This window comes from Chelonia mydas, chromosome 2 (assembly GCF_015237465.2).
Source record: "Chelonia mydas isolate rCheMyd1 chromosome 2, rCheMyd1.pri.v2, whole genome shotgun sequence".
In the NCBI taxonomy this organism is placed as follows: Eukaryota; Metazoa; Chordata; order Testudines; family Cheloniidae; genus Chelonia; species Chelonia mydas.
The window spans coordinates 115,468,218-115,494,164 of NC_057850.1; the positions used below are offsets into that span (position 1 = coordinate 115,468,218).

The window sequence follows — 25,947 nt, forward strand, 5'->3', positions numbered from 1 at the left end:
GGTGGGTATTGCAGTTGTAAGAACGCTTGATAGAGATCTTGTAGGTGTTTGTCTCTGTCTGAGGGGTTGGAGCAAATGCGGTTGTGTCGTAGAGCTTAGCTGTAGACAATGGATCGTGTGATGTGGTCTGGATAACAGCTGGAGGCATGTAGGTAGGAATAGCGGTCAGTAGGTTTCCGGTATAGGGTGGTGTTTATGTGACCATCGCTTATTAGCACCGTAGTGTCCAGGAAGTGGCTCTCTTCTGTGGACTGGTCCAGGCTGAGGTTGATGGTGGGATGAAAATTGTTGAAATCATGGTGGAATTCCTTAAGGGCTTCTTTTCCATGGGTCCAGATGATGATGATGTCATCAATGTAGTGGAAGTAGCGTAGGAGCATTAGGGGAGGAGAGCTGAGGAAGCGTTGTTCTAAGTCAGCCATAAAAAGGTTGGCATACTGTGGGGCCATGCGAGTACCCATAGCAGTGCTGCTGATTTGAAGGTATACATTGTCCCCAAATGTGAAATAGTTATGGGTGAGGACAAAGTCACAAAGTTCAGCCACCAGGTTTGCCGTGACATTATCGGGGATAGTGTTCCTGACGGCTTGTAGTCCATCTTTATGTGGAATGTTGGTGTAGAGGGCTTCTACATCCGTAGTGGCCAGGATGGTGATTTCAGGAAGATCACCGATGGATTGTAGTTTCCTCAGGAAGTCAGTGGTGTCTCGAAGATAGCTGGGAGCGTAGGGCCTGACGAGGGAGTCTACATAGCCAGACAATCCTGCTGTCAGGGTGCCAATGCCTGAGATGATGGGGCGCCCAGGATTTCCAGGTTTATGGATCTTGGGTAGCAGATAGAATATTCCTGGTCGGGGTTCTAGAGGTGTGTCTGGGCGGATTTGTTCTTGTGCTTTTTCAGGGAGTTTCTTGAGCAGATGGTGTAGTTTCTTTTGGTAACTCTCAGTGGGATCAGAGGGTAATGGCTTGTAGAAAGTGGTGCTGGAGAGCTGCCTAGCAGCCTCTTGTTCATATTCTGACCTATTCATGATGACGACAGCACCTCCTTTGTCAGCCTTTTTGATTATGATGTCAGAGTTGTTTCTGAGGCTGTGGATGGCATTGTGTTCTGCACAGCTGAGGTTATGGGGCAAGTGATGTTGCTTTGCCACAATTTCAGCCTGTGCACGTCGGCGGAAGCACTCTATGTAGAAGTCCAGTCTGTTGTTTCGACCTTCAGGAGGAGTCCACCCAGAATCCTTCTTTTTGTAGTCTTGATAGGAAGGTCTCTGTGGGTTAGTATGTTGTTCAGAGGTGTATTGGAAATATTCCTTGAGTCGGAGACGTCGAAGCTATCCATAGAGCTCTGCAAATCTGCAGCTATCCACTTTATATTCGTGGACCATGTTTGCTGATTCTGGATGGATACAGATCCAAATTTTGTATCTAGAGCCCTGAAAATTTGCGGCTATCCGTGGACCGTTTGTGGATCACAGATCGAATGTTGATACAAATTTTGTATCCACGCGGGCTCTAGCTATCAATGGGGGAATACCCCCTTTGGCTCCATTCAGGCTATAGAACGGCTTACTCTTCCCAAAGATAAGTGTTTTTATAGTAGACAAATTCCTGTTACAACCTCTGGAAAATAAAAATTAAAATAGCTCTCAGGAAGCGTTAATGCATCAACATCACTGCAAATCTCTCTGTCACCTACTTGCTTTGCTAGGGACTGTTTGTTTTGTCCAGTAATCTGAGTATTTGGCCATGTCTGAATTCAGATTCACCATAAATAACATTACAACATACTTTGTAGAAGCAACTTTGGGAGATAATTTTAAATTTTAAAAAATTTGCATCCTGATTCTTGTATGTGAATGAGGTACCTAGAAGGTTACACCTATGCCCAAAACCATGGAAAGTGGACTGTCAATCAAAAAAGATGATTTTTTTTCAGTCAAATAAATATGAAGAAAGTTATTCAGGACAACTCACAGTGGCTGCAAATTCAATCTTCCCAGGTAATTTATCTGTGCGTAGTCCCAGCCAGAGTGAATAGTAATGGAAGATGGAAAGAAAATCTGTTCAGCCTCTCAGTTCATATTTGAGTTTAGAGAGGCTGAGGAAAAGTTGCCCACCTTCTTCATAAAAATGAATACAGCTATTTTAAAACAGAACTAAAAATTCTAATTGTGAAGAACATCCACAAGCAAGTAGTTTTAAAACAAATGGTATGATAATAGCTTAGAACACTTTTAAATTGACTTACGTTTTATAGATAGCTGCTGAGATATTTTTGTTTAGCAGAACTTAATGAAACTCCCTGCTTCTTTATTACTCTGTAATGTCCATACTTCCTGCTCAGCCTGACAGGAAATGGGTTGCTGTCTGAGCATTTTACTTGAGGGAGATGGCAATGACTCAGTAAAGCAAAAGGCATGGCAAAATCAATACATACTGACCTAAGATCATATATAGGTTCTGTGATTTTAGGCTCTCCACAAATGTTGCTGCATTCTGCAAATTCTAATTTTATTTGTAAAAAGTTTTTAACTGTTGCATATGCTATAATCCAGATGTTACAATTCATGTTTTGTATTCACTGCTAAAAAGGTGTGGTTTTTACTTCAGGGTAGCTATGTGAACTATCCTGAAGTAAAAATATAGTGAAGACAAGGTCAGCCTACCGAGGTCAGCCTTACACATACTGCCTTACTTAGGTTACTTAAGATTGGAGAATACTGTTAAAAAATTCAGAAGAACTTAACCGGGCTAGGTGGGTGAGCAACATAATGGAAGATGAAATTGAATGTTAAATAAAAAGTAATGCACAATGGAGGAAATAATTTGAACTACTCATATACCTTTCTAGATTCTAAATTAACTCTCTATTCTGGAAAACGACTAGACAATTCAATCAATACTTCTACTCAATATGCAACAGCCATCAAAAAAAAAGCAAACAAAATACAAGGTCTATGTAGATCATGTCTACTGCTTCCCCCACATCCACTCAGCTTGTTACCCCACTTAGAAGTTAGACACATACCTATTAGGGATAGTCTAGATATATGTAATTCTACCTCAGCATGAGGGCATGTATAAGATAACTGACTGAGGTGCCTTCCAGTCCTACATTTCTATGATTCCATATGGATTGTGATGGAGATTGATATGGAAAATATAATGACAATAAATCAATGGTATGCCCTCACTTGGAACACTGTGTTCAGTATTGGTTACCCCACCTCAAAAAGGCTATAGCAGCATTAGATGGCACTCAGAAATTGAACACTCTCTACACTAGTCCTGTGTGTGAGATCTCTGAATTGACTCCTAGATTAAAACATATTTGGAGAATCTATCACAAACCATTGGTCAGAGATGACACAATAGGAATTATTGGGGTATGGAAAAACTTTACATAAAAGAGCAATTGAAAATATTGCAATGGATTATTTTAGAAATGAGACAAATAAGAAGGGACCTGATAAACTAATGAATGGTAGAGAGAAAGTAGATCAGAAACTTCTTGTATTTTGAATAAGGGTAAACAGGACAAGAGGTATTCAAACAAATTGAAAGGTGCCAAATTCAAAACTCACAAAAAGGAAATATTTTTTCCATACAGCTTCCAATTAGTCTCTAGCATTCATTACTACAGTATATCAGAGGCTAAGAGCTCAGCAGGATTGAAAAAAGGCTCAGGCATTTATATGGATTTTTTTTAAAAATCCAGAGTTAGAGTAGCAATTTTTTAAAAAGCATTTGGAAGGGATAAAAATCCTTCATATTCCTTTAATTGTGGGGCTGCTTTGCACCCAATTCAGTCTTCTATACCAGATGTCATCAGCCCCTATGCCACTTTGATCATACACCCCTACGTCATCTTCAAAAGCAAGGGCTGGCATGGAAGCAGATTTATGGCAACTCTGTAAAAAGACTCCTCCTACATAGGGAAGATCTTCTCAGGACAGATGTGCCCAGTGTAGAACCACATTGCAGTGTTGTGTTAATGCTAGCAGTCTAAGCATGGTACAGAATTGAGGCCTCTGACTGTCTGAAGTCTGCCAGATCTTTGAAATACCTAAAACCTGTGTATCCTGCTAACTCTGAGTTTGTAGGTTCTGTAGAGACTGATGAAGAGCTTTTAATATAGTATTATAGGCTTCAATGGCAAACGAATTTCACAAAATCCATCAGTTTGAAGTCTAACTTTATTTGGGGGGAGAGGGGGAGAAAGGAGTTGGAAATTTGGATAAATGTATCTAGTGTTGGAACTTAAAGGCAGATTTCTAAACTCCAAGGAATTAACTCTGAAACTGAACACTTTAGGCTTTGCAAACTAGGTCTATGTATGGACCTTTTATCAGGCTCTTAGAAAAGAGAGTCTAAGACAAGTATCAGTGAAAGATGACCCAACAAAAAAGCATTGGAAGATTTTTAAAAAGCAAAGACCACCACTTACTTTCTTTTTTCCTTTTGTTACGTGTCATATCACGAAAATGCCTGTGAATAGATCCACTTCAAATTTGGGGGTGCAGCAAACCCACAAAACCCACAAATCATCCTTTTGAAAAAGAACATACTAAATTTCAAATGCAAAGGATCTTTTTTTGAGGAATATAGAGGTGGGCCAAAATCAGGCTAATAATGAGAAGCTGATTACAACCTTATCTATGGCAAGATTACTGTATTTCCATAATTAATATTTGAATAGTTATTCAAAACTTAGAAGAATTTATTCTGATGGGCACATATGGTGGGTTTTCCTCCCAAGATGAATGATCCTGACTGCCTGAAGCACTTCTTTAGAGTAAAGCAACCATCAATACAAAGACTAGAAGGCTTTTTTTCTTAAATTAACGTAAGGAAGAGAGTTTAATGTAATGAAGGTGAAAGTAATGGGATTTTAAACAATATTGGGTTTTTTGTTGTTTTTCTTAAAACTACAAGTACAGGAAATTACATAGTTTTGGGATTTCAATGTTTGCTTGCTTGTTTTTCTTTTACCAAATAAGTTAAAATTCAAACTAGTAGTCCAGTGCTTTGAAGAACAGTGTATTACAAGAAAATTGACTTAAAGAATTATCCCTTTTCATTGTGTCTGTATATGTAAACGAGGGCTGTTAATTAATCGCAGTTAACTCAAGTGATTAACACAAAACAAATTAACTAGATTAATCACAACTATTTTTTAATCACAGTTTTAATCACACTGTTAAATAACAGAATCCCAATTAAAATTTATCGTCAATATGTTTGGATGTTTTTCTACATTTTCAAATATATTGATTTCAATTACAACACCGAATACAAATACACTGCTCACTATTATTTTTTATTACAAATACTTGCACTGTAAAAAAAGAAGAAATAATATTTTTCAATTCACCTCATACAAGTATTGTAGTGCAATCTCTTTATCATGAAAGTGCAATTTACAAATGTAGATTTTTTTTTGTTATATAACTGCACTCAAAAAACAAAACAATGTAAAACTTTAGAGCCTACAAGTGCACTCAGTCCTACTGCTTGTTCAGCCAATCGCTAAAGTAAACAAGTTTGTTTACATTTACGGAAGATACTGCTGCTTGCTTCTGTTTTACAATGTCACCTGAAAGAGAACAGGTATTCACATGGCACTCTTGTAGCCGACATTGCAAGGTATTTACGTGGCAGATATGCTAAACATTCATATGCCTCTTCATGCTTCAACCACGATTCCAGAGGACATGCTTCCATGCTGAATTTAAATTGGTATTCTATTATTGTTTAATAGTGCGATTAAAACTGTGATTAATTGTGAATTTTTTTAATCTTGATTTTTTTAAATCATTTGACAACACATTTATAAAGATGCACCATCAATCTGAAAATTGTATTTGTTTGAAAATAATGTACAGTATCTAGTATAGACTCAAGTTATAGTTATGATTATGATTATCTGAAAGTTGGGGAAGAGGATATATTTTCTTTTTTTCCCATTTCTTTACTTTGTTTCTCCTCAAATCTTTGCTACTAACATCAATAAGGCTAGGATTTCTCCCCTGCATTGTGTTCATTCATTTTTCTTTCATGAAAATAAACTTCAGTATAATCTTTCTGAATCTATTTTTATTAACAATATGTACATAGTTCCTATTAATTTGCTGATCAAATTTGGATAAAAAACAGGGAAAGTGGCTGCAAAACTTACACCCCTCCACCCACCCATGCATACACATAATTCCAAGGTGCCAGCAAAACAAAACTTTCAGTAAGCCAGCCTTCTCCTCTTCAGACACTGCTTCCAACTTTTGTGCATCTCTGCCTTAATCACTCTCATTAAATGCATGTTAAGGCTATAGCTCCAAGTCACCATACCCTTGACAAAGGCTCTCCTAAGAGGCTCTTAGACCCTGGGTGAGGTGTTAAATAACATTATATCCTGGATTAGAAACTGGTTAAACAACAGAAAACAAACAGTAGGACTACACTGTTAATTTTCAGCATGACAATGGCTGACTGTCAGTGTTGTTTAATACATTTATTAATTAACTGAGTAGTGAATGTGAACAGGGTGACGGCAACATTTCAGGACCACATTTTATTCTGGTTAAGAACAGAAAAAGCTGAAAAACTTCAGAGTGACCGAACAAAGACAGGTGAACGGACAAGCTTGATGACAGATTTAAAAATGTTGCAATGTACTGCACATTGGAAGGAATAATTTGAACTATTCAAACACATTTCTGGGTTCTAAATGAACTGCAACCACTCAGGAAGAAGACCTGGGCACCATTGTGGACTTTTGCTCATTCAGCTCTAGACGAATTAGTTAATTGCTATCACACAGACAACAGTGAATACATAAGACCATATACTATTATATTTTTGACAAAAATGGTGAAAGTAAAAACAAAAAAAAACCAAGATGAGTTTACTCAATAGATTTTAATTCAACTCATAGCAGATGAAATGTGTGCCTAAACTACTTTATCATTAAATAGTTATATTGAGGCCAACCAGGTCAGGGCCCTGCTGTACTGTACAAACAGAGAAAACGACAGTCCTTGGCCTCCCCCACCCCCCAAATTATAATCCACAAAGAGACCATACTACTACAAAAATATCAAATCTTCTATTCAAAGATATAATCACACTCCTAAATGAATACATTCATTAGCCAAATATAATAAAATAAACACTTTAGACTGAAGTAGTGATTTTCAGCCAAGTATCTTAAAATGATTTACATATCTTTCAGACTCACAACACACCAAACAGGTGGGGAAGAAGTTTAATCTTATTACAACTGGGTAAATGGAGGTACAGTTAAATTAAATGACAAACTGGTGGCAGAGCAGGGAACAGAAATGAGGAACTATTCAACATCTAATATGAAAACACTAGTAGTGCTGACAGAATCTCCTCATAATGGAGGCAAGATAGGAAAAGCATGAAGAAAATACTGTATTTGTGAACAGTTCTTAGTGAAAATTTATGTATCTACTGTACATCTGTACATACCTGCTTACTGTATACAATGTATCTGGATATGAAATAAGTGGACAAAATGATTTATTAATAATTGAAATTATTGTTATGGTTATATGAATTCTCATAAATGGAACCTGAAATAAAACAAAAGGTTCTAGAGATTACAGGGTACAGAACACATTGTTTGGCTGTTTAAAGAACGAAATGATATCCACAAAAACACATCTAGGGTCTGTTCCAAAGCCAATGGAGTCTTTCCATTGACTTCAAAGGTCTTTTAATCAGGACCCTAGTACATAGTAGATATAGTCATGAATCATAAAAGTTAAGGAATGTTCAGATCTGGGATTTTGCTTTGGAACTATTACTTAAGTATATTAGTATTAAAAAAAAATAAAAGATTTGGATCAATTTGTATTTTTGAAGTAAGTATGTTGCTTCAATTTTACATGATCATTTCTAAGAAAGAGGAAGGTGAACAATGACTCCCTTATCTAATATACTATATCATCTATAATTGTCTATTTTGCCTGAATTACTTACATAAAATATCACCACAATATCAAACATATTGCATCTAATATTTAATTTTGAAAACCAAAGTATAGGGGTTTTTTTTAGCAAGGCATTTAAAGCATTTAAGGTAGTGGAGGTTTCCTATTACTTGTGTTCCTACAAATAGAACCACACTGAAATAATAACTCAAAATGTCAAATTTAGTTATTGTAAGATGCCTGGAGCTGTTACCTAAATATTGAACTTAAAAAATCCAGCACATTTTGCACACATTGAGAGAAATAAGGACTCCATTTTCCTAGGCATTGTTCCACTAAGGCACTAATGTCTGTAGTAACAGGTGCAAATAAAATTTGTACCAGCTAAGCATTTTCAAAGAAGGGTGTAATCAGGTTGAAAATAACTTTGGAAAAATATGGCAAAACAAAAACAAAATAGCTGAAGACAATTACATAGTCTTGTATGAACATTTAAAGGGCTGTTTAGTCTGAGAGGATCTTGAAATTATAGTCTGGAACATATTGGAAAATTGTTATGATGTGTTGCCAATCTGTAGCACATCACCTAGCTGAAAAATCTCTGTCTCCTTGCAAGACTAGGTAAGGTTGGTCATCTGATCTGCATATGAAGCCTCTGAATATTACTGAGCCTAGGTAACACTGAAAACTACTTCCCTGTTTTACTTTCTACTATTGTTTCTTATGACACATCTATTGATTGGCAGAGATTGATGAAATGTGTATAGCAGAAAAAAAGTAATTCCTTATAAAGAGCAAAGAATACACTTATTTGCTGATGTAGCCAACGTTCCTCAAGCTTGCAGAAAAGTTACTTTTCTTCATGGTAATGTTGTGTCTCTACACTTTATCATGGCTCTTATTTCCTACTAAACTGACACTTTAATGACAAAAGATAGATAGATAGATAGATAGATATAATTTTAACTCAAAAGTTTCTTTATATCGCCCAGATTTATAAAAATCTGGAAAAAGGGAAACTGATGCTGCCCTATTTAATTCTGTGATACTCACATTGTGAGCTGCTGTCTGCAGCTGTTTTTTCTGTCTAGTGTAAAATAACTGACTTGTGTTCTAGATAGACTTATAGGTTTGATTTTTGGATGATGATTTTTTTGCTTTGCAATTAAATAAAAATATAATTTCAAACTACTAGGTTCAGTGGAATGGTGGTAAAACAGTAATTTTTGCATTAGACCGTATATTACATGGGATATTTCAGAGTTGCTAAGCCATCTGCCATATATATGGGCTAACCCAATTATTTTCTGCTGCGTAGTATTTCCCTAGTAATACATTTTCCATTATGTTATTGTGTTTTAGTGTGGATAAAGCCCAAATTAATATGCAGTATTTTGACTCCTAAGTTTCTTCACAATAAGTGTCTGAACATTATTAAAGCTAACCTTCTTATCCTGTCCTCATACTGTTTCCTGCCACATCCATGCACCCATGATTGTCTGAGTATTGCACTGGGCCAGGTCACTGGAAGAGCATTCATGCTCAAGCAGCTGGCATCACAGGAGATGATTCATATTTTGAAGCTCTCTGCCACAGTCACAGGTACTGGAGCCAGTGACGCAGCCCCACTTGATCATCGCATCTCTGGATGAGCCAACTCCAGTGAGGAGTCAATTAAGGCAGTGTCACATAGGCTAGGACTGCTCTGCACCAGGCGGTAGGTGCTTCACTGGTGGGAGACAGTCCCTGTCAGCCTTAAAGGTTGTGAATCCTGCTAAACACCTCGTACTACCACTTTCCCGCTTCTTACTACTGTGTTGCTACAACCTAACATTAATAATCACAACAAAAACCCCACAAGCCTTGCCTTTTTCACTCAACTTGGAAATAGGACAGTGAGACACTTCAGGGACAAGTGATATTGAAGAATACACCACAGACTTAAAATTTTTTGAGTCATACACTGTTTTAAAAATGCTCAGCCTTCTTTATGGGGAAGACAATCACTTGCAACAACAGAGGTGAACAGTGTTAAAATGATGCTTTTATATTCTGTACACACTTATCTATGGAAGGGTGAGAAGCAGCGAACTCCATGTATAATTCCTGCATGATTAAGGCTCAGCACATCCAGCTGTGTGTAGCAGACAACCAGTTGGAATATGCACTGATAACCAACCTGTTCTATTGTATTCCATAACTGACACTTGAGCTATGCCCCTGAATGTTTTGGTTTGGTACTGTTTAAGATGATTCTGGCTCCCACTTTTCTGACTGCATGGAAGGGCGTCTTGCAGTAGAAGTGTAGGCTGTCTGTCTGTATCAATAGCTGTAGTGATTCGCCTTCAAGGCGTGGGGTTAATAGAATTTTCTTTATCTTAGTGTTAAATGAGTGGAAAAGAATTAAGGCTAAAATTGCTTTCTGTACTGAGAACTGCAACCTAAATAATGTATGTTTACACTGCATTGGGGAGCGAACTGTGCTCAAGCTCATTCTCTAATAATACCAGTGTAGACCGTGTGCTTTGGGCTGGAGCTTGGGCTATCAAAACTCACTGGAATGCCATGGGATGAACACAATTTCTATTGTTTATCACTTTCGTTAGTGATAACTGGGACATTTGCCCAGATATCTCAGCCTTTCTCTGACTTGCAGCACATCAGTGTTGATGACTTTGACTGCTCTGAGCCCCCTCTTCCCTTTCTATCATTGATAGAAAAGATTAAAAATAGAAAGGAGCATAAACTCCGGCAAATGAAGTGTAAAAATATAATTAGGAAGGCCAAAAAAGAATTTGAAGAACAGTGAACCAAAGACTCAAAAAGTAATAGCAAAAAAAAAATTTAAGTACGTCAGAAGCAGGAAGCCTGGTAAACAACCAGTGGGGCCACTGGACGATAAAGATGTTAAGGAGCACTCAAGGATAATAAGGCCATTGCAGAGAAGCTAAATGAATTCTTTGCATCGGTCTGGATGTGAGGGAAATTTCCAAACCTGAACCATTCTTTTTAGGTGACAAACCTGAGGAACTGTCCCAGATTGAGGTGCCATTAGAGGAAGTTTTGGAACAAACTGATAGACTAATCAGTAATAAGTCACCAGGACCAGATGGCATTCACCCAAGAGTTCTCAAGGAACTCAAATGTGAAATTGCAGAACTACTAACTGTTAGAACTACTAACTATCATTTAAATCAGCTTCTATACCAAATGACTGGAGGATAGCGAATGTGACGCTAATTTTTTAAAAGGGCTTCAGAGGTGATCCCGGCAATTACAGGCCGGTAAACCTGACTTCAGTACTGGGCGAACTGGTTGAAACTACAGTAAAGAACAAAACTGTCAGACACATAGATGAACATAATTTGTTGGGGAAGAGTCAACACGGTTTTTGTAAGGGGAAATCATGCCTCACCAATCTACTAGAATTGTTTGAGGCAGTCAACAAGCATGTGGACAAGGGGGATCCAGTGGATATAGCGTACTTAGATTTTCAAAAAGCCTTTGACAAGATCCCTCACCAAAGGCTCTTAAGCAAAGTAAGCTTTCATGGGGTTAGAGGGAAGGTCCTCTCATGGATTGGTAATGGTTAAAAGATAGGAAACAAAGGATAGGAATAAATGGTCAGTTCTCAGAATGGAGAGAGGTAAATAGTGGTGTCCCCCAGGGGTCTGTACTGAGACCAGTTCTATTCAACATATTCATAACAGATCTGGAAAAAAGGGGTAAACAATGAGGTGGCAAAATTTGCAGATGATACAAAACTACTCAAGATAGTTAAGTTCTAAGCAGACTGCGAAGAGCTACAAAAGGATTTCACAAAACTGGATGACTGTGCAACAAAATGACAGATGAAATTCAATGTTGATAAATGTACAGTAATGCACATAGGAAAACATAATCCCAACTATACTAAAATGATGGGGTCTAAATTAGCTGTTACCACTCAAAAAAGATCTTGGAGTCATTGTGGATAGTTCTCTGAAAACATCCACTCAATGTGCAGCGGCATTCAAAAAAGCGAATAGCATGCTGGGAATATTTAAGAAAGGGATAGACAATAAGACAGAAAATATCATATTGGCTCTATATAAATCTATGGTATGCCCGCATCTGGAATACTGGGGTGACCACATCTCAAAAAAGATGTATTGGAATTGGAAAAGGTTCAGAAAAGGGCAACAAAAATGATTAGGGGTATGGAGCGGCTTCCATATGAGGAGCAATTAATAAGAGTGGGATTTTTCAGCTTGGAAAAGAGATGACTAAGGGGGGATATGATAGAGGTCTATAGAATCATGACTGGTGTGGAGGAAGTAAATAAGGAAGTGCTATTTATTCCTTCTCATAACACAAGAACTAGGGGTCACCAAATGAAATTAATAGGCAGCAAGTTTAAAACAAACAAAAGGAAGTATTTTTTTCACACAACGCACAGTCAACCTGTGGAACTCACTGCCAGAGGATGTTGTGAAGGCCAAGACTATAACAGGGTTCAAAAAATAACTAGATAAGCTCATGGAGGATAGGTCCATCAATGGCTATTGGCCAGGATGGACAGGGATGGTGTCCTTAGCCTCTGTGTGCCAGAAGCTGGGAATGGGCATCGGGGATGGATCACTTGATGATTACCTGTTCTGTTGATTTCCTCTGGGGCACCTGGCATTGGCCACTGTCGGCAGACAGGATACTGGGTTAGATGGACTTTGGTCTGACCCAGTATGTCCGTTCTTATGTTGATTCTCTCCCATGATTCACACTCCTTCACCCTTTTGCCCCTTTCCTACAACAAGGTCCTCCCTGCCAATCCCCAGCCCTAGGAAACCCCCAACATCTCCTTCCTCTGCTCCTGCTGTCTCATTGAAGAGCATCTCTGCAGAAATGCCGTGACAAGCCTGATTTTCTCCACTATAAATTCATTCTTTCTTCCTTCCGTTCTGCCATTTTCCTGGCTAAACAACTCTATTTCTCCTACTTGACTGGATCCCACCTCCTCAGTGAATTGGAGGAGAGGGTGTGACGATGTGACGCAGCAGGGAGGGGGGAGTGTTGACCTGGGAATGTGCCCTGGGGACGGGAGACCTGAGAGCCTGTTACCTGAGCCAGGAGGGGGAGGGGGAGGTAACACCTCTGCCCAGGAATGTGGACGGAGGCTGCAGCAGGGAACCTGCTCGGTGGGTTTAGTTTCAGGTTGGGGCTGGGTGGAGGAACACAGGGAACCCCAGGGCTGGGGTCTAAGCTCCCTGCTCCCCCAGAAGGACTTGACTGAGGGGTCCTGGGTGTACCCACAAGCTCTGTTTTGGACTGTGTTCCTGTTGTCCAATAAACCTTCTGTTTTACTGGCTGGCTGAGAGTCTCAGTGAATCCCAGGAAGAGGGGTGCAGGGCCTGGACTCCCCCACACTCCGTGACAACTGGTGGCAGCGGTGGGATCTACTGCACCCCGTGAACGGCGCTTCCTGCAGTAAGTGACTGGGGAACAGTAAAACGAAGGGGGATTGACGGGGACCAGGTGTGCTGAAGATTCAGAGAGAGACGGTTTCAGGGGGCGGTTAACCCCTGGGAGTGTGTGACCAGAGAGAAGAACTTTTGCAGTAACAGGGTCCCCCGGGGGATTGCAGCGAGCGGTCCCAGGGGCGGAGGAGTCTGCAGCTCGACCCTGGCAAAGAGGTGGTGACCTCAAGAAGGACTGGCACACTAGGGGCTTTTCCTGGAAACCGTGGAAAGCTGCCCGGCCTGCGAGTGGCCAGCAGGGAGATGTACGCTAAACGCCTTAAGAGCGACCTGGTGGAGCTGTGCAGGCAGAGGGGGCTGCGCATCGGGAGGTCCACCAAGGAACAGCTGATTGCCCAGCTGGAGGAGAGGGATCGCTTGGATGACCCGATCCCTGTCCCTGAGGGAAGCCGCCCGGCGGACGCAGCGTGGGCCCTGGGGCCTGACCAGGCTGGGAGGGGTCAGACTGCTGCCCAGGACACCCCGAGACCCTTCCTACCTATGCCTGGGGGAGGGGTTGGGGGAAGCCCAGCGAATACCGAGGGCACCCTGACCCCAGCAGCCAGCAGGGGATCCTCCCGGCGGAGCTCCCCGTCCCTGGAGCGGATGCGGCTGGAATGGGAGAGGGAGAGGAAAATGAGGGAGCTGGAGGATCATGAAAAACAACGTCAACATGAGGAGAAACAACGTCAACATGAGCAGGAGGAGAAGGAGAGGGAGCGTCAGGAGAAGGAGAGGGAGCGTCAACGTGAGCAGGAGGAGAAGGAGAAACAACGTCAACATGAGCAGGAGGAGAAGGAGAGGGAGCGTCAGGAGAAGGAGAGGGAGCGTCAGGAGAAGGAGAGGGAGCGTCAACATGAGCAGCAGGAGAAGGAGAAACAAAGACAGCATGAACTGGAGCTGGCCAGGCTGAGGAGCAGTGGGGCCCCGGCTGCGGTGAGTGAGGGGGGACCCCAGACTGCAAGGAGCTTTGATAAGTGCTTCCTGGCCCAGCGGAAGGAGGGGGAGGACATAGACAGCTTCCTGACGGCCTTTGAGAATGCCTGCGAGCTGCACAGGGTTGACCCTGCAGACAGGCTCCAGTTCCTCACCCCCTTACTGGACCCCAAAGCCGTAGAGGTGTACAGCCGGATGACAGGGGCAGAGGCAGGGGACTATGAACTGTTCAAACAGGCCCTGCTCCGTGAGTTTGGGCTGACCCCCGAGATGTACCGGAGAAGGTTCCGGGGTCAGCGTAAAACGCCTGAGGTCACCTACCTACAACTGGTCAACAGGATGCAGGGATATGCCCGCAAGTGGACAGCGGGGGCCCAAACTAAAGAGGACCTGCTTGACCTGTTCGTACTGGAGCACCTGTATGAACAGTGCCCTTCCGACCTGAGGCTGTGGCTGGTGGACAAAAAGCTCGCGAACCCCCAGCACGCAGGGCAGCTGGCCGACGAGTTTGTGAACAGTCGGTCAGGGGGTAGCCGGGAGGAATCCCAAAAGAACAGGCCCCCCCCGATGCAGAGAGAGAGTCACCATGGGGCCTCCCAGCGGGGAAATAGGGAGAACCCCCTCCAAAGGGGAACGCCTGGTGTTGGGCCCCTCCGACCCGCTCGAGGGGACCAACGTGACCTGAGCTGCTATCACTGTGGCCAGAGAGGCCACGTACGGGCCCAGTGCCCCGGGCTCAGGGACAAACTGAGCAGACCCAACCTACCCAGGGTTAACTGGGTAGGGACTCAGCTGGACGAGGGGCAGGCGACCCAGGAAAGGGGGGCTACCAGTTTGCCACCTGCTCAGGAGGGAAGAGTACCCCCAGCCAGCCCCGCCAGAGGGCTGGAGGCTCTGGACTCAGGGTGCTCAGTTTACAGGGTGGGCGCGGGGCTGTCCCTCCGTAGAGAGTGCCTTGTTCCCCTGGAGGTGGATGGGAGGAAGGTCAATGGATACTGGGATACGGGCGCGGAGGTGACGCTGGCCCGGCCCGAGGTGGTGGCCCCAGATCGGGTGGTGCCCGTGGCAAGGGTACACCTGAAATGGGGGGCCAAGGAGGGCCCCAAGGATGTGGGGGTACACCACCATTTGCCCACTGAAGTTTTGATGGGGGGAGACCTAGAGGACTGGCCAAGCGACCCCCAGACCGCCCTGGTTGTGACCCGTAGCCAGAGCCGGCGAGGGGCACTGCGACCTGACCCTGGGGAGGGTACCACACTGGAGGCGCGAGACCCTACTCGGGTGGGGAGGGAGCGCCGAGGGGCACGGCTCAGAGAGGCTGAGGCCTCAGACCTGGCCACGGAGGGGGAACCGGGCCCCATCCCTTCCCCAGCCGCTGAGTTCCAGGCCGAGTTGAGGAAAGATCCCTCCTTGCAGAAGCTCAGGGACCTGGCCGACCTCAGTGTGGGACGGACCATGAGGAGAGGCTGCCAGGAGAGGTTCCTGTGGGAGAAGGGGTTCCTGTACCGAGAATGGGCTCCCCCAGGGGAAGGGGAGTCCTGTGGGATCAGGAGGCAGCTGGTGGTCCCCCAGAAGTACCGCCGCAAGCTCCTGTCCCTGGCCCATGACATCCCCCTCGCAGGGCACCAGAGAATCCGGCGCACCAGGCAGAGGTTGCTACAGAACTTTTACTGGCCCGGGGTCTTTACCACCGTCCGGCAGTATTGCCGATCCTGTGACCCCTGTCAGAGGGTGGGGAAGGCCCGGGACAAGGGGAAAGCGGCCTTGAGACCTTTGCCCATCATAGAGGAGCCTTTCCAGAAGGTGGCCATGGACATCGTGGGGCCTCTCAGCAAGACGACCCGGTCGGGGAAGAAATACATTCTGGTGGTGGTAGATTTCGCCACCCGCTACCCCGAGGCAGTGCCCTTAGCTTCCATTGAAGCAGACACCGTGGCAGATGCGCTCCTGACCATTTTCAGCCGAGTGGGGTTCCCCAGGGAAGTCTTGACAGACCAAGGCTCCAACTTCATGTCGGCCCTGCTCCGGTGCTTGTGGGAGAAATGTGGGGTCCGGCACGACTGGGCCTCAGCGTATCACCCCCAGTCCAATGGGCTGGTGGAGAGGTTTAACGGGACGCTAAAGATGATGCTGAAAACCTTTATGAACCAGCACCCGCAGGATTGGGACAAGTACTTACCTCACCTGCTGTTCGCGTACAGGGAGGTGCCCCAGGAGTCTACCGGATTTTCGCCTTTCGAACTGTTATATGGAAGGAGGGTGAGGGGCCCCCTGGACCTGATGAGAGACGAGTGGGAGGGGAAGGCCACTCCCGATGGAGAGTCAGTGGTGGAGTATGTCCTGACCTTCCGAGAGAGACTGGCTGAACTCATGGGCCTGGCCAGGGAGAATCTGGCCAGAGCCCAGAGGAAGCAGAAGGTCTGGTATGACCGCACGGCGCGGGCCCGTGCCTACGCCACCGGGGATCAGGTGATGGTTCTCATCCCCGTGAGAAAGAACAAACTACAGGCCGCCTGGGAGGGCCCGTTCAAGGTCGTCAAGCAGCTCAATGAGGTAAACTATGTGGTGGAGCTGTCGAACCGGGCCCACCACCGCCGGGTGTACCATGTGAATATGATGAAGCCATATTATGCCAGGGGGAATGTGGTGTTAGCTGTGTGTGGTCAGTGGGAGGAGCAGGGAGATGACCCTTTAGTAGATCTGTTCCCTGGGACCAGAGCTGGTTCCCCCCTGGAAACAATTCCCCTCTCGGATCAGCTCACCCCTGCCCAGCAAGCTGAGGTCAGGGGGGTGCTGTATCCGTACCGACAGCTGTTTTCCAACCAGCCTGGACGCACTAATCTGACTGTCCACCGGGTGCAGACAGGGTCGCACCTGCCGATAAGATGCTCCCCCTTCCGAGTCACAGGGAAAACTGCTCAGGACCTGGAAAGAGAGGTCCGGGACATGCTGGCTTTGGGGGTGATCCAGCCATCGGCCAGCCCTTGGGCCTCGCCGGTGGTGCTGGTCCCCAAAAAGGATGGGTCCGTCCGGTTCTGTGTGGACTATCGGAAGCTCAATGCCATCACTGTATCGGATGCCTACCCCATGCCCAGGCCGGACGAGCTCCTAGACAAGCTGGGAGGAGCTCGGTACCTTACCACCATGGACCTTACAAAGGGCTACTGGCAAGTGCCGCTGGATGCAGATGCCCGGCTGAAATCGGCCTTTATCACCCCTCTGGGGCTCTATGAGTTCCTGACCCTGCCTTTCGGCCTCAAGGGAGCGCCGGCCACCTTCCAGCGCCTGGTGGACCAGCTCCTGAGGGGGATGGAGAGTTTTGCCGTGGCGTATATTGACGACATCTGTGTCTTTAGCCAGACCTGGGAGGACCACGTGTCCCAGGTTAGACAAGTGCTGGACCGACTCCAGGGGGCTGGGCTGACTGTCAAAGCGGAGAAGTGCAAGGTGGGGATGGCTGAAGTATCTTACCTGGGCCATCGGGTGGGGAGCGGCCGCCTAAAGCCAGAACCGGCCAAGGTGGAGGTGATCAGAGACTGGCCCGCTCCCCACACCAAAAAGCAGGTCCAAGCCTTTATTGGGATGGCAGGATACTACCGAAGATTTGTGCCCCACTTTAGCGCCATAGCCACCCCCATCACTGAGCTATGCAAGAAGGGGAAGCCAGACAAGGTGGTCTGGACCGAGCAGTGCCAGGAGGCTTTCCGGGCGCTGAAGGAGGCTCTGGTCAGTGGCCCAGTTCTGGCAAACCCAGACTTTGACAAGCCCTTTGTGGTGTTCACCGACGCCTCCGACACGGGACTGGGGGCGGTGTTAATGCAGGAGGATGAAAAGGGGGAGAGACACCCCATCGTGTATCTGAGCAAGAAGTTGCTACCCCGGGAGCAACACTACGCGGCCATCGAGAAGGAGTGCCTGGCCATGGTGTGGGCCCTCAAGAAACTAGAGCCCTATCTCTTCGGGCGACACTTCACCGTGTACACCGACCACTCTCCCCTGACCTGGCTGCACCAGATGAAAGGAGCCAACGCCAAACTCCTGAGGTGGAGCCTGCTCCTGCAGGATTACGACATGGACGTGGTCCATGTGAAGGGAAGTGCCAACCTGATAGCGGATGCGCTGTCCCGGAGAGGGGGCCCCGAACTTCCCCAGGTCACTGGTCACAGTGAACCCGCTCAGTTCAGTCTCGAAGGGGGGAGAGATGTGACGATGTGACGCAGCAGGGAGGGGGGAGTGTTGACCTGGGAATGTGCCCTGGGGACGGGAGACCTGAGAGCCTGTTACCTGAGCCAGGAGGGGGAGGGGGAGGTAACACCTCTGCCCAGGAATGTGGACGGAGGCTGCAGCAGGGAACCTGCTCGGTGGGTTTAGTTTCAGGTTGGGGCTGGGTGGAGGAACACAGGGAACCCCAGGGCTGGGGTCTAAGCTCCCTGCTCCCCCAGAAGGACTTGACTGAGGGGTCCTGGGTGTACCCACAAGCTCTGTTTTGGACTGTGTTCCTGTTGTCCAATAAACCTTCTGTTTTACTGGCTGGCTGAGAGTCTCAGTGAATCCCAGGAAGAGGGGTGCAGGGCCTGGACTCCCCCACACTCCGTGACAGAGGGATTCCAGACAGCAATTGTAGACAGCATGTTCAATGAACTTAGAGATGAAAGGGAGATGGGGAAGAGGTTGGAGATGGAAGCGAGGTCAAGTGTGGGTTACCTTTAAAAAAAAAAAACGGAAGAGACTCAAGCATGTTTATATTCTCAGGGGGAAAAAAGAGTTCCTTTCTTTCTATTCCATCCTACAACCTCTACAATTTGACTTTTGCTCTTTTAACTCCACTGAAACTGCTCTCATCAAACTCTTTAATGACTTTTTCCTAACCAACACTCATAATGAGTACTCCATCCTCCTTCTCCTTGACCCCCATTGGCTGTCTTTAACAGACTTGATCGTGTTTTTCTTCTTAAGTCTTGTCCTCTGTTGGCTTCTGCTACTCTGTCCTCTCCTCCTACCTCACTAATTGCTCCTTCAGAATGTCCTTCAGCGATTCCTCCTCATCCTCCCTTCTAGCTTTCTGTGGAGGTTCCACAAGGTTCTGTCCTTGGTCCCCCTCTCTTCTGGTTTTACATTTAACCTTTGGGTACTCTCATCCACAAACACATATTCAGCTTCCACCTCTATGCTGATGACTCACAGATCTACCTCTCTACTAGAGACCTGTTTCCTTCTGACCAAAATAAAATCTTGGCCTGTTCCTCTAACATCTGCTTGTGAATGTCTACCCATTAGCTAGCGTGCAATGTGGCTAAAACAGAGCTCTTAATCTTCACCCTACCTCCTTTCTTGATCACTGTGGACACCACCACCATCCTGCCTGTCAGGCAGGCCATTAACCTAAGCATCATCTTTAACTCAAACCTCTCATTAGGTTCTCACATCCAGGCTATGTCTAAATCCTGCAGATTCTTTCTGCATAATCTCTCTAAGCCACAGCCTTTCCTATCCATCCACAGAGCTAAAACCTTATCCAGGTTCTCGCCATCTCACGTATCAATTACTGCAACTTTCTTTTCTCTGGACTTGTGTGAGGCTGTGTGATTCGAACATGACCAGTTATGTCATTAATATTGCCACCATTAGTCAATTGCAACAGATCTGGTACAAAGTGTATCATGTAAACAATCAATGGAAAAGTTATGATTTACTGAACACGATTATCCTCTTGGTAATGCATGTATCGTTTTTGTATCTGAAGTTATGAATATTGCTGCAAAGATCATTTTGTTAGCTTGTCATTTTGATCACATCACCCCTCTTTGCATTCCTCCACCAGCTCTCTCTTCTTTACTGCATCAAACAGGAGCTATTTGTCTTCACTTTCAAGGCCCTTTACAGACTTTCTCCACCATACCCATAATCTCTCACTTGCTACAGAGATGTTGACTCCTGCTTTGGATTGGCCCACAATGCCAGCCTCCATTGGGCACTTATTACATTTTCAAACATGTGCTTTCTCACATGCTATCTCTCATGCTTGGGAGGAACTGCCCATAAACACCCACAAAGGTATCTCATTATCCTGCTTCACATCCCTTTCTCCTTTGTCCATGATGTCTACAAAAAACTTATTAACATATGTTCTGAGACCACTGCCTATCATGCTGATGAATATTGTCTCATTCTTTCCTCACACTCCCCCATCTGTCTGTATCCATCTGTTGTCTCTTGCCATATTCTTCAACTATAAGCTCTCTGGCGCAGGGACCATCTTTTCTTCTGTGTTTGTACAGCACCTAGCACAATGGGGCCCTGACCCATGACTAGTGATCCTAGCTGCTACAGTAATACAAATAAATAAAATTATTAATAATAATGATCTAGGCCCTGGGTTTCCCTTGCACATGCATTGTTTCAAGGTATGTGTTCTCAGTGTACATTAGATAAGTAGAGCTGGGTGGTAAATGGTTTTCCCATCTCAAAAGGTCAAAATCTTGAAGATTTTCATTAACTGACAATCTGAAAATTATTTTGGTACGAGTCAATCGAAACCTTGTGCGTCCATAATTTGGAAGTATTTTATTTTTATTTCAGCCTAGTGATTTAATGTTTTACTATAATTAGCTTAAATTTTAAAACTAAAAGTAGTTTTGAACTGAAAAAATTGAATCTTTTGTTTTGAAAAATGTCAAAACGTCCCATTCTGACAAATTTGAAACTTTTTTCCAAAAACTTTTTGAAACCAGATATATGTTAAAAATCGATCATTTCCCACAGTTTCAGTTTCAACGATCTGGCATTTTCCAACAAAAAGTGCTTTGCTGAAAAATTCCCAACCAGCTCTAATAATAAGTTTGTTCTGAAAATATCGCATGGTTTAGTCCTCCTGACTACATTCCGTTCCCCCCCCGCCCCCACTCCTTTTTGTCCTATTGTATCTGCACCTGTGAAGAAACAGAGGAGAGCCAGAACACTCACACAGTGCCACAATCCTAAGTGTAAATAGGTGGGCTCCTGAAGACATTCCTGAGAAGATGTCTGGTTGACATGACAGTATGTTGACTGCCTGGCCAGCGTATCTACATCCTCTGAAATGCATAACAGCAGTTGAGAGAAACAGTGATACCTTAGCAAATATACAGGTATGTGGACCTGACACAATACCACTTATCCTCTACATGACTGAAGCATCCTTCATTTCTATTCCTGTGAGACTCCATGCAATTCTCCTCTCTCCTCCTCTTCCACTGGAGGCACTGTACTGTCCCCTATATTGCCAATACTACTAGTTTAGAGGGACTGGATGTTGAAAATGGTTTTGTCATTTGTGGCCAGTGATTTGCCTGACAAGGTTCCTTGTTTCCTCTGGTTCTTTCTCGGGATGCTAGGAGGCAACTACACTGGAGAGAGAGTACATTTGTCAGTTCACGGTGGGCATCCATACAATACTTCCTCACCATATCAGTTATCACAAAACCATTGCACGTGCACACACATCTAGTTCATCTACACCAGCGACTTATTGACAGTGAGTTTCATACATTGAAGTCTCTTATGTTTATCTCCAGCTTCTGTTTGTGTCCTTTGAGGTTCACATTCCACATTCAGCCCACGCACAGCAAGAGTTAAAGAGTCCTGCCACCAAAGCGTGCATTAAAATGACTCCCTAGTTCATCTGAAGAACAGTGGACTGGTTTGTGACCTGACACTGCAGCTTCTAGAATGAGTTCCTCACTGCCCACTGCTTTCCTATTGTGCCTGGGTTTTCAGAAAATCTGAATAGGATCAACAATGTGTGTGAGCTACAGGCAGAAGTGAAGTCCTCAGAACACTCTCTTTTGTGCCCATCTGTTGTGCCTGTAGCTGCTACGTTTGCAAGGCCCAATTCTTAGTTTCCAAAACATTTTTGTCATCCCTCCAGCCTCAATAGTACACCTGCAGATTTTGGCCTCTGCATCACGTTTGCAGATGCAATTTTACACTTTTGAAAATGTAGCCCTAAAAGTGCACTTTGAAGAATATTTACAATTGTACAGAAGAGTCTAAATATGTTTACAGTTATTTGGTGTACTCTTCCCCTTGAAAGAATAAAGACTTGGGAAACCAAAGGGGTGAACATGAAGTTTTTAAACAGGTTTCAATTATTAAAAAGCAGTTTGTCCTTTTATGGCGTTTCAAGTTTTGTAAAACCACTTAAATAAATTCATAGCAGGTCATTGAGATACTAGTAAATTTGGTCTTTAATCTAAATAAACTTTCAATGTAAAGTGAAATATACAGCCAAATACTGATAAATTTAATCAGAATGCAAGAGACAGAATGCAGTTCAGAAAGAAAGTGCATATATCTGCCCATTCGGCTCAAATTTGCACAGAAACCAACCATAAGAACATTATTATTTAAACCATACCATTCTGATGGCTTTATTCCAAGCAATAGTTAGGCAAAAGATACGTAAACCAAAAGAGAGAGAACCACTGTAAAGAACCCCTACTAAAAATTACGTGACTATTTCCATCGTTTATATTCCTAGCATTCATGACAAATTTGAGTCTCACCTATTTAGAGAAATTTAAAGCAATGATGTAATCTTTGGGAACGGTACACTAAAGTCAAGTCAAACACAAATGTATCTTATGTTGATTTTTAAAACATAAATTCCAATTGAATTCAGTGAAGAAAGCAAAAGCTGGCAAACTCCTCAAAGGCTTCTGCAGTCACAGTTATTTTAAAATAAAGCAATTGTGAAATTCTCCAGATTTGGTTTAGTACAGCAGTTATTCTCTCAATCAATCGATATACTGCTCAGACAGGTCAGCTGAACATGTAACTGTTTGCATATGACAAATAACAAAAGATTCCAGCCAAAAGGCTAATCTACATAAAATGTCAAACGTACACACTTACCTTTTCCATTTATTGTTAATGCTGATGCAATTGTGGCTGTTACTGGCACTGGTAGCTGTGGCACTAATGGATGTATTCTTGGCCTGCTCCCCATCCTAGCACGCTCTGCACCAGGTCCTAATAAAGCTCCCACTGGTTTTTCTGCTGCCACTTCTGGTGCTACAGAGTCTTCTTGATCCTGTTCTATGTGGTCCAATTTATCAGGGCTTTCATTCTGAAAGTCATCAACTGCTGTCCTGCTTTTAATAGGACTTTTGGGAACAAGGATTTTAATACCTGATTTTGCAAGGTCCATATTTTTCCTGCCAGAAAGAGATGGTGAATTGTTTTTCCGGAACTTCTGGGTGGCAGTAAACAATTGATTATTTTTTGACTCCTGGTCTTTGCCAATCACTAAAGATTTAGGTGACGTCTTTGAAAAAGAGCTATTGGTAGATCTAGAAATTTGTTTTCTGGCATTATTTGGAGAGGTCCTGTTTGTCCTGGTTAATGTGCTTTCTTTTTGCTTTTCATTGTGACGCCTATTAAATTCATGTATATATTCCTCACAATTTACAAGGTGCTGTTCAGGTTCCCAGGTGTCATCTTCACTCTCATATCCTTTCCATCGCACCAAATATTCTATTTTTCCCTTCTTGTTTTTCCTCTTGTCAACAATTCTCTCTACCTGTTGAAAGGAAAATTAAAAGTTAAACATGGATTTAGATGTAAAGAGGAAAAAATACGAGAGAGCAATTGCACATGAGATTATATGCACATGGAACACTTTTACAGGAATATAGATTAAAATATTTTTATGATTCTACCGTGAGATTGTACTCTTCCACAGATGACTGGCAATGCAGTTTAATGTACCTCAGCTCGTTACTTCCATCTGATAAAATCTGTCTGGAATATCAAAAATGTTCTGATTCAGAAAATATTTTGTATGTACATGAATCTGAATATAGCATATCTCAGTTACCACTTTGAGTGAAATCTTGGCCCATTGGAATTAAGAGACGTTTCGCCACTGACTTCGATGAGGCCAGAGTTCTTTTAACTTTAAGGAAAAAAATGATTTAATATGTTTAGACAGCAAACTGTTTATTTTACAAAACATATTGATTTAATATTGTTTGATAATCTATTTATTTAGCATGAGTCATGTGTGAAGTTATTGATCCTAATGATATATTCTTTGGTGATCAAGGACACTGTATAGCTCAGGAATCAAGGGAGGATATGTGCCATTACATGAGGAAAGCTTTTCTTCTGGCGAAGACAAATAACTGAGAATCAGGAGAACTGGTCCTGATCCCGGCTCTGCCAGACTTGTGTGTGTCCCTGAGCAAATCACTGTGCCTCAGTTATCTCATCTCTAAAATGGGAATGGATAGTTATCTTACTTTTATAGGCAGTGAAAGAACAGCCAAAGGATTTCTTCTGTTCCGCTTCCCCCACAGGAGGTGCCTTTTGCTCACCCCTTCCATCCTATCCTATTTTTGTTATGATGCTCCTGATGCTCCCCTTTCCTCCATCTTCTCCTTGTTTTTGTTTATACGTTTTGTTTTTTAAAAGGGGCTTTTATTACTTTACTTTATTGTTGCTCAGTGCTTTGACCCATCATGTGCTAGGGGCTCCCATGTATGACCATACTGAATGCATGTATCTAGGATTATCTCTGAAGGATACTTCTACACATCTAATTCACAAGTGTGTGGTTAACCTAAATTAATGTCTATGGAGTGATTAGAAGAATGGAAGGCAATATAAAAGTGCAAACATTATTGTTGAATCATACTGCAGCTGACAACAAATTGTGTTAAATGTACCTCTTAGTTTTGAATTTATGTATTTAAAATTGCATGTTTGTGTATTGTATTGAACTTCAAATGTTTGCTTCATTTAGACTATATAATCATTTTAACTTCACCTACAGTAAAATCTGTATGACCTGCTGTAACAGACCTTTGTGATAGACCGCAGGTACACTACCATAAATATCCAACCATCGGGATGTTACAAAGGCCAAATGTATAACTGGGTTCAAAAAAGAATTAGTTAAGTTCAAGGATGATAGGTCCATCAATGGCTACTAGCCAAGATGGTCAGGGACGCAACTCCATGCTCTGGGTGTCCCTAAACTTCTGACTGCCAAAAGCTGAGACTGGACAACAGGGAATGGATCACTCAATTTCCCTATTCTGTTCATTCGCTCTGGTCTAGATGGACCACTGGTCTGACCCAGCTGACTATTCTTACATATCTGCATTTGACTAAAGCCAATAGAAGCTTTTTACCAGAATTCCCTTAATAAACATTACTTTACTGTTCAGATATATGGTACTACTACTATTACAATATACTATTTTTCACAAATTTTGTTTCAAACTGCCAAAACATTTAACTAGTGACATTTTCTAATGGCTAAACAAAGAATACTTGAAATATTTATAATTTATTTTAGAGCAGATTATATTACTCTTTTATACATTCATGGGACCGATGGAGAATGGGCTAGACATCAGAATATGAAATCAAGGCGTTCACTTTTCCATAAAACAATATATGGAAAACAGCCTGAACAAAAATGTTGTCTCAGAGTGAATGAATAGAAAGTTTACCATATGGATGTAAGGAAGAACAAGCTATCAAGAACTATTGTTAAAACACAGACTACCTAGAAGTGC

At 43.4% G+C, this 25,947-nt stretch overlaps 1 protein-coding gene across 1 annotated transcript in view; it reads right to left on the reverse strand.

Moving 5' to 3' along the window:
• CDYL (chromodomain Y like) overlaps positions 1-25,947 on the reverse strand; it is a 205,055-nt gene that overhangs the window by 88,060 nt on the left and 91,048 nt on the right. Inside the window, exon 2 of the mRNA XM_037893212.2 lies at positions 23,276-23,942. Coding sequence (XP_037749140.1) covers positions 23,276-23,942 — 667 coding nt within the window. The remainder of the gene's footprint in view (positions 1-23,275; positions 23,943-25,947) is intronic.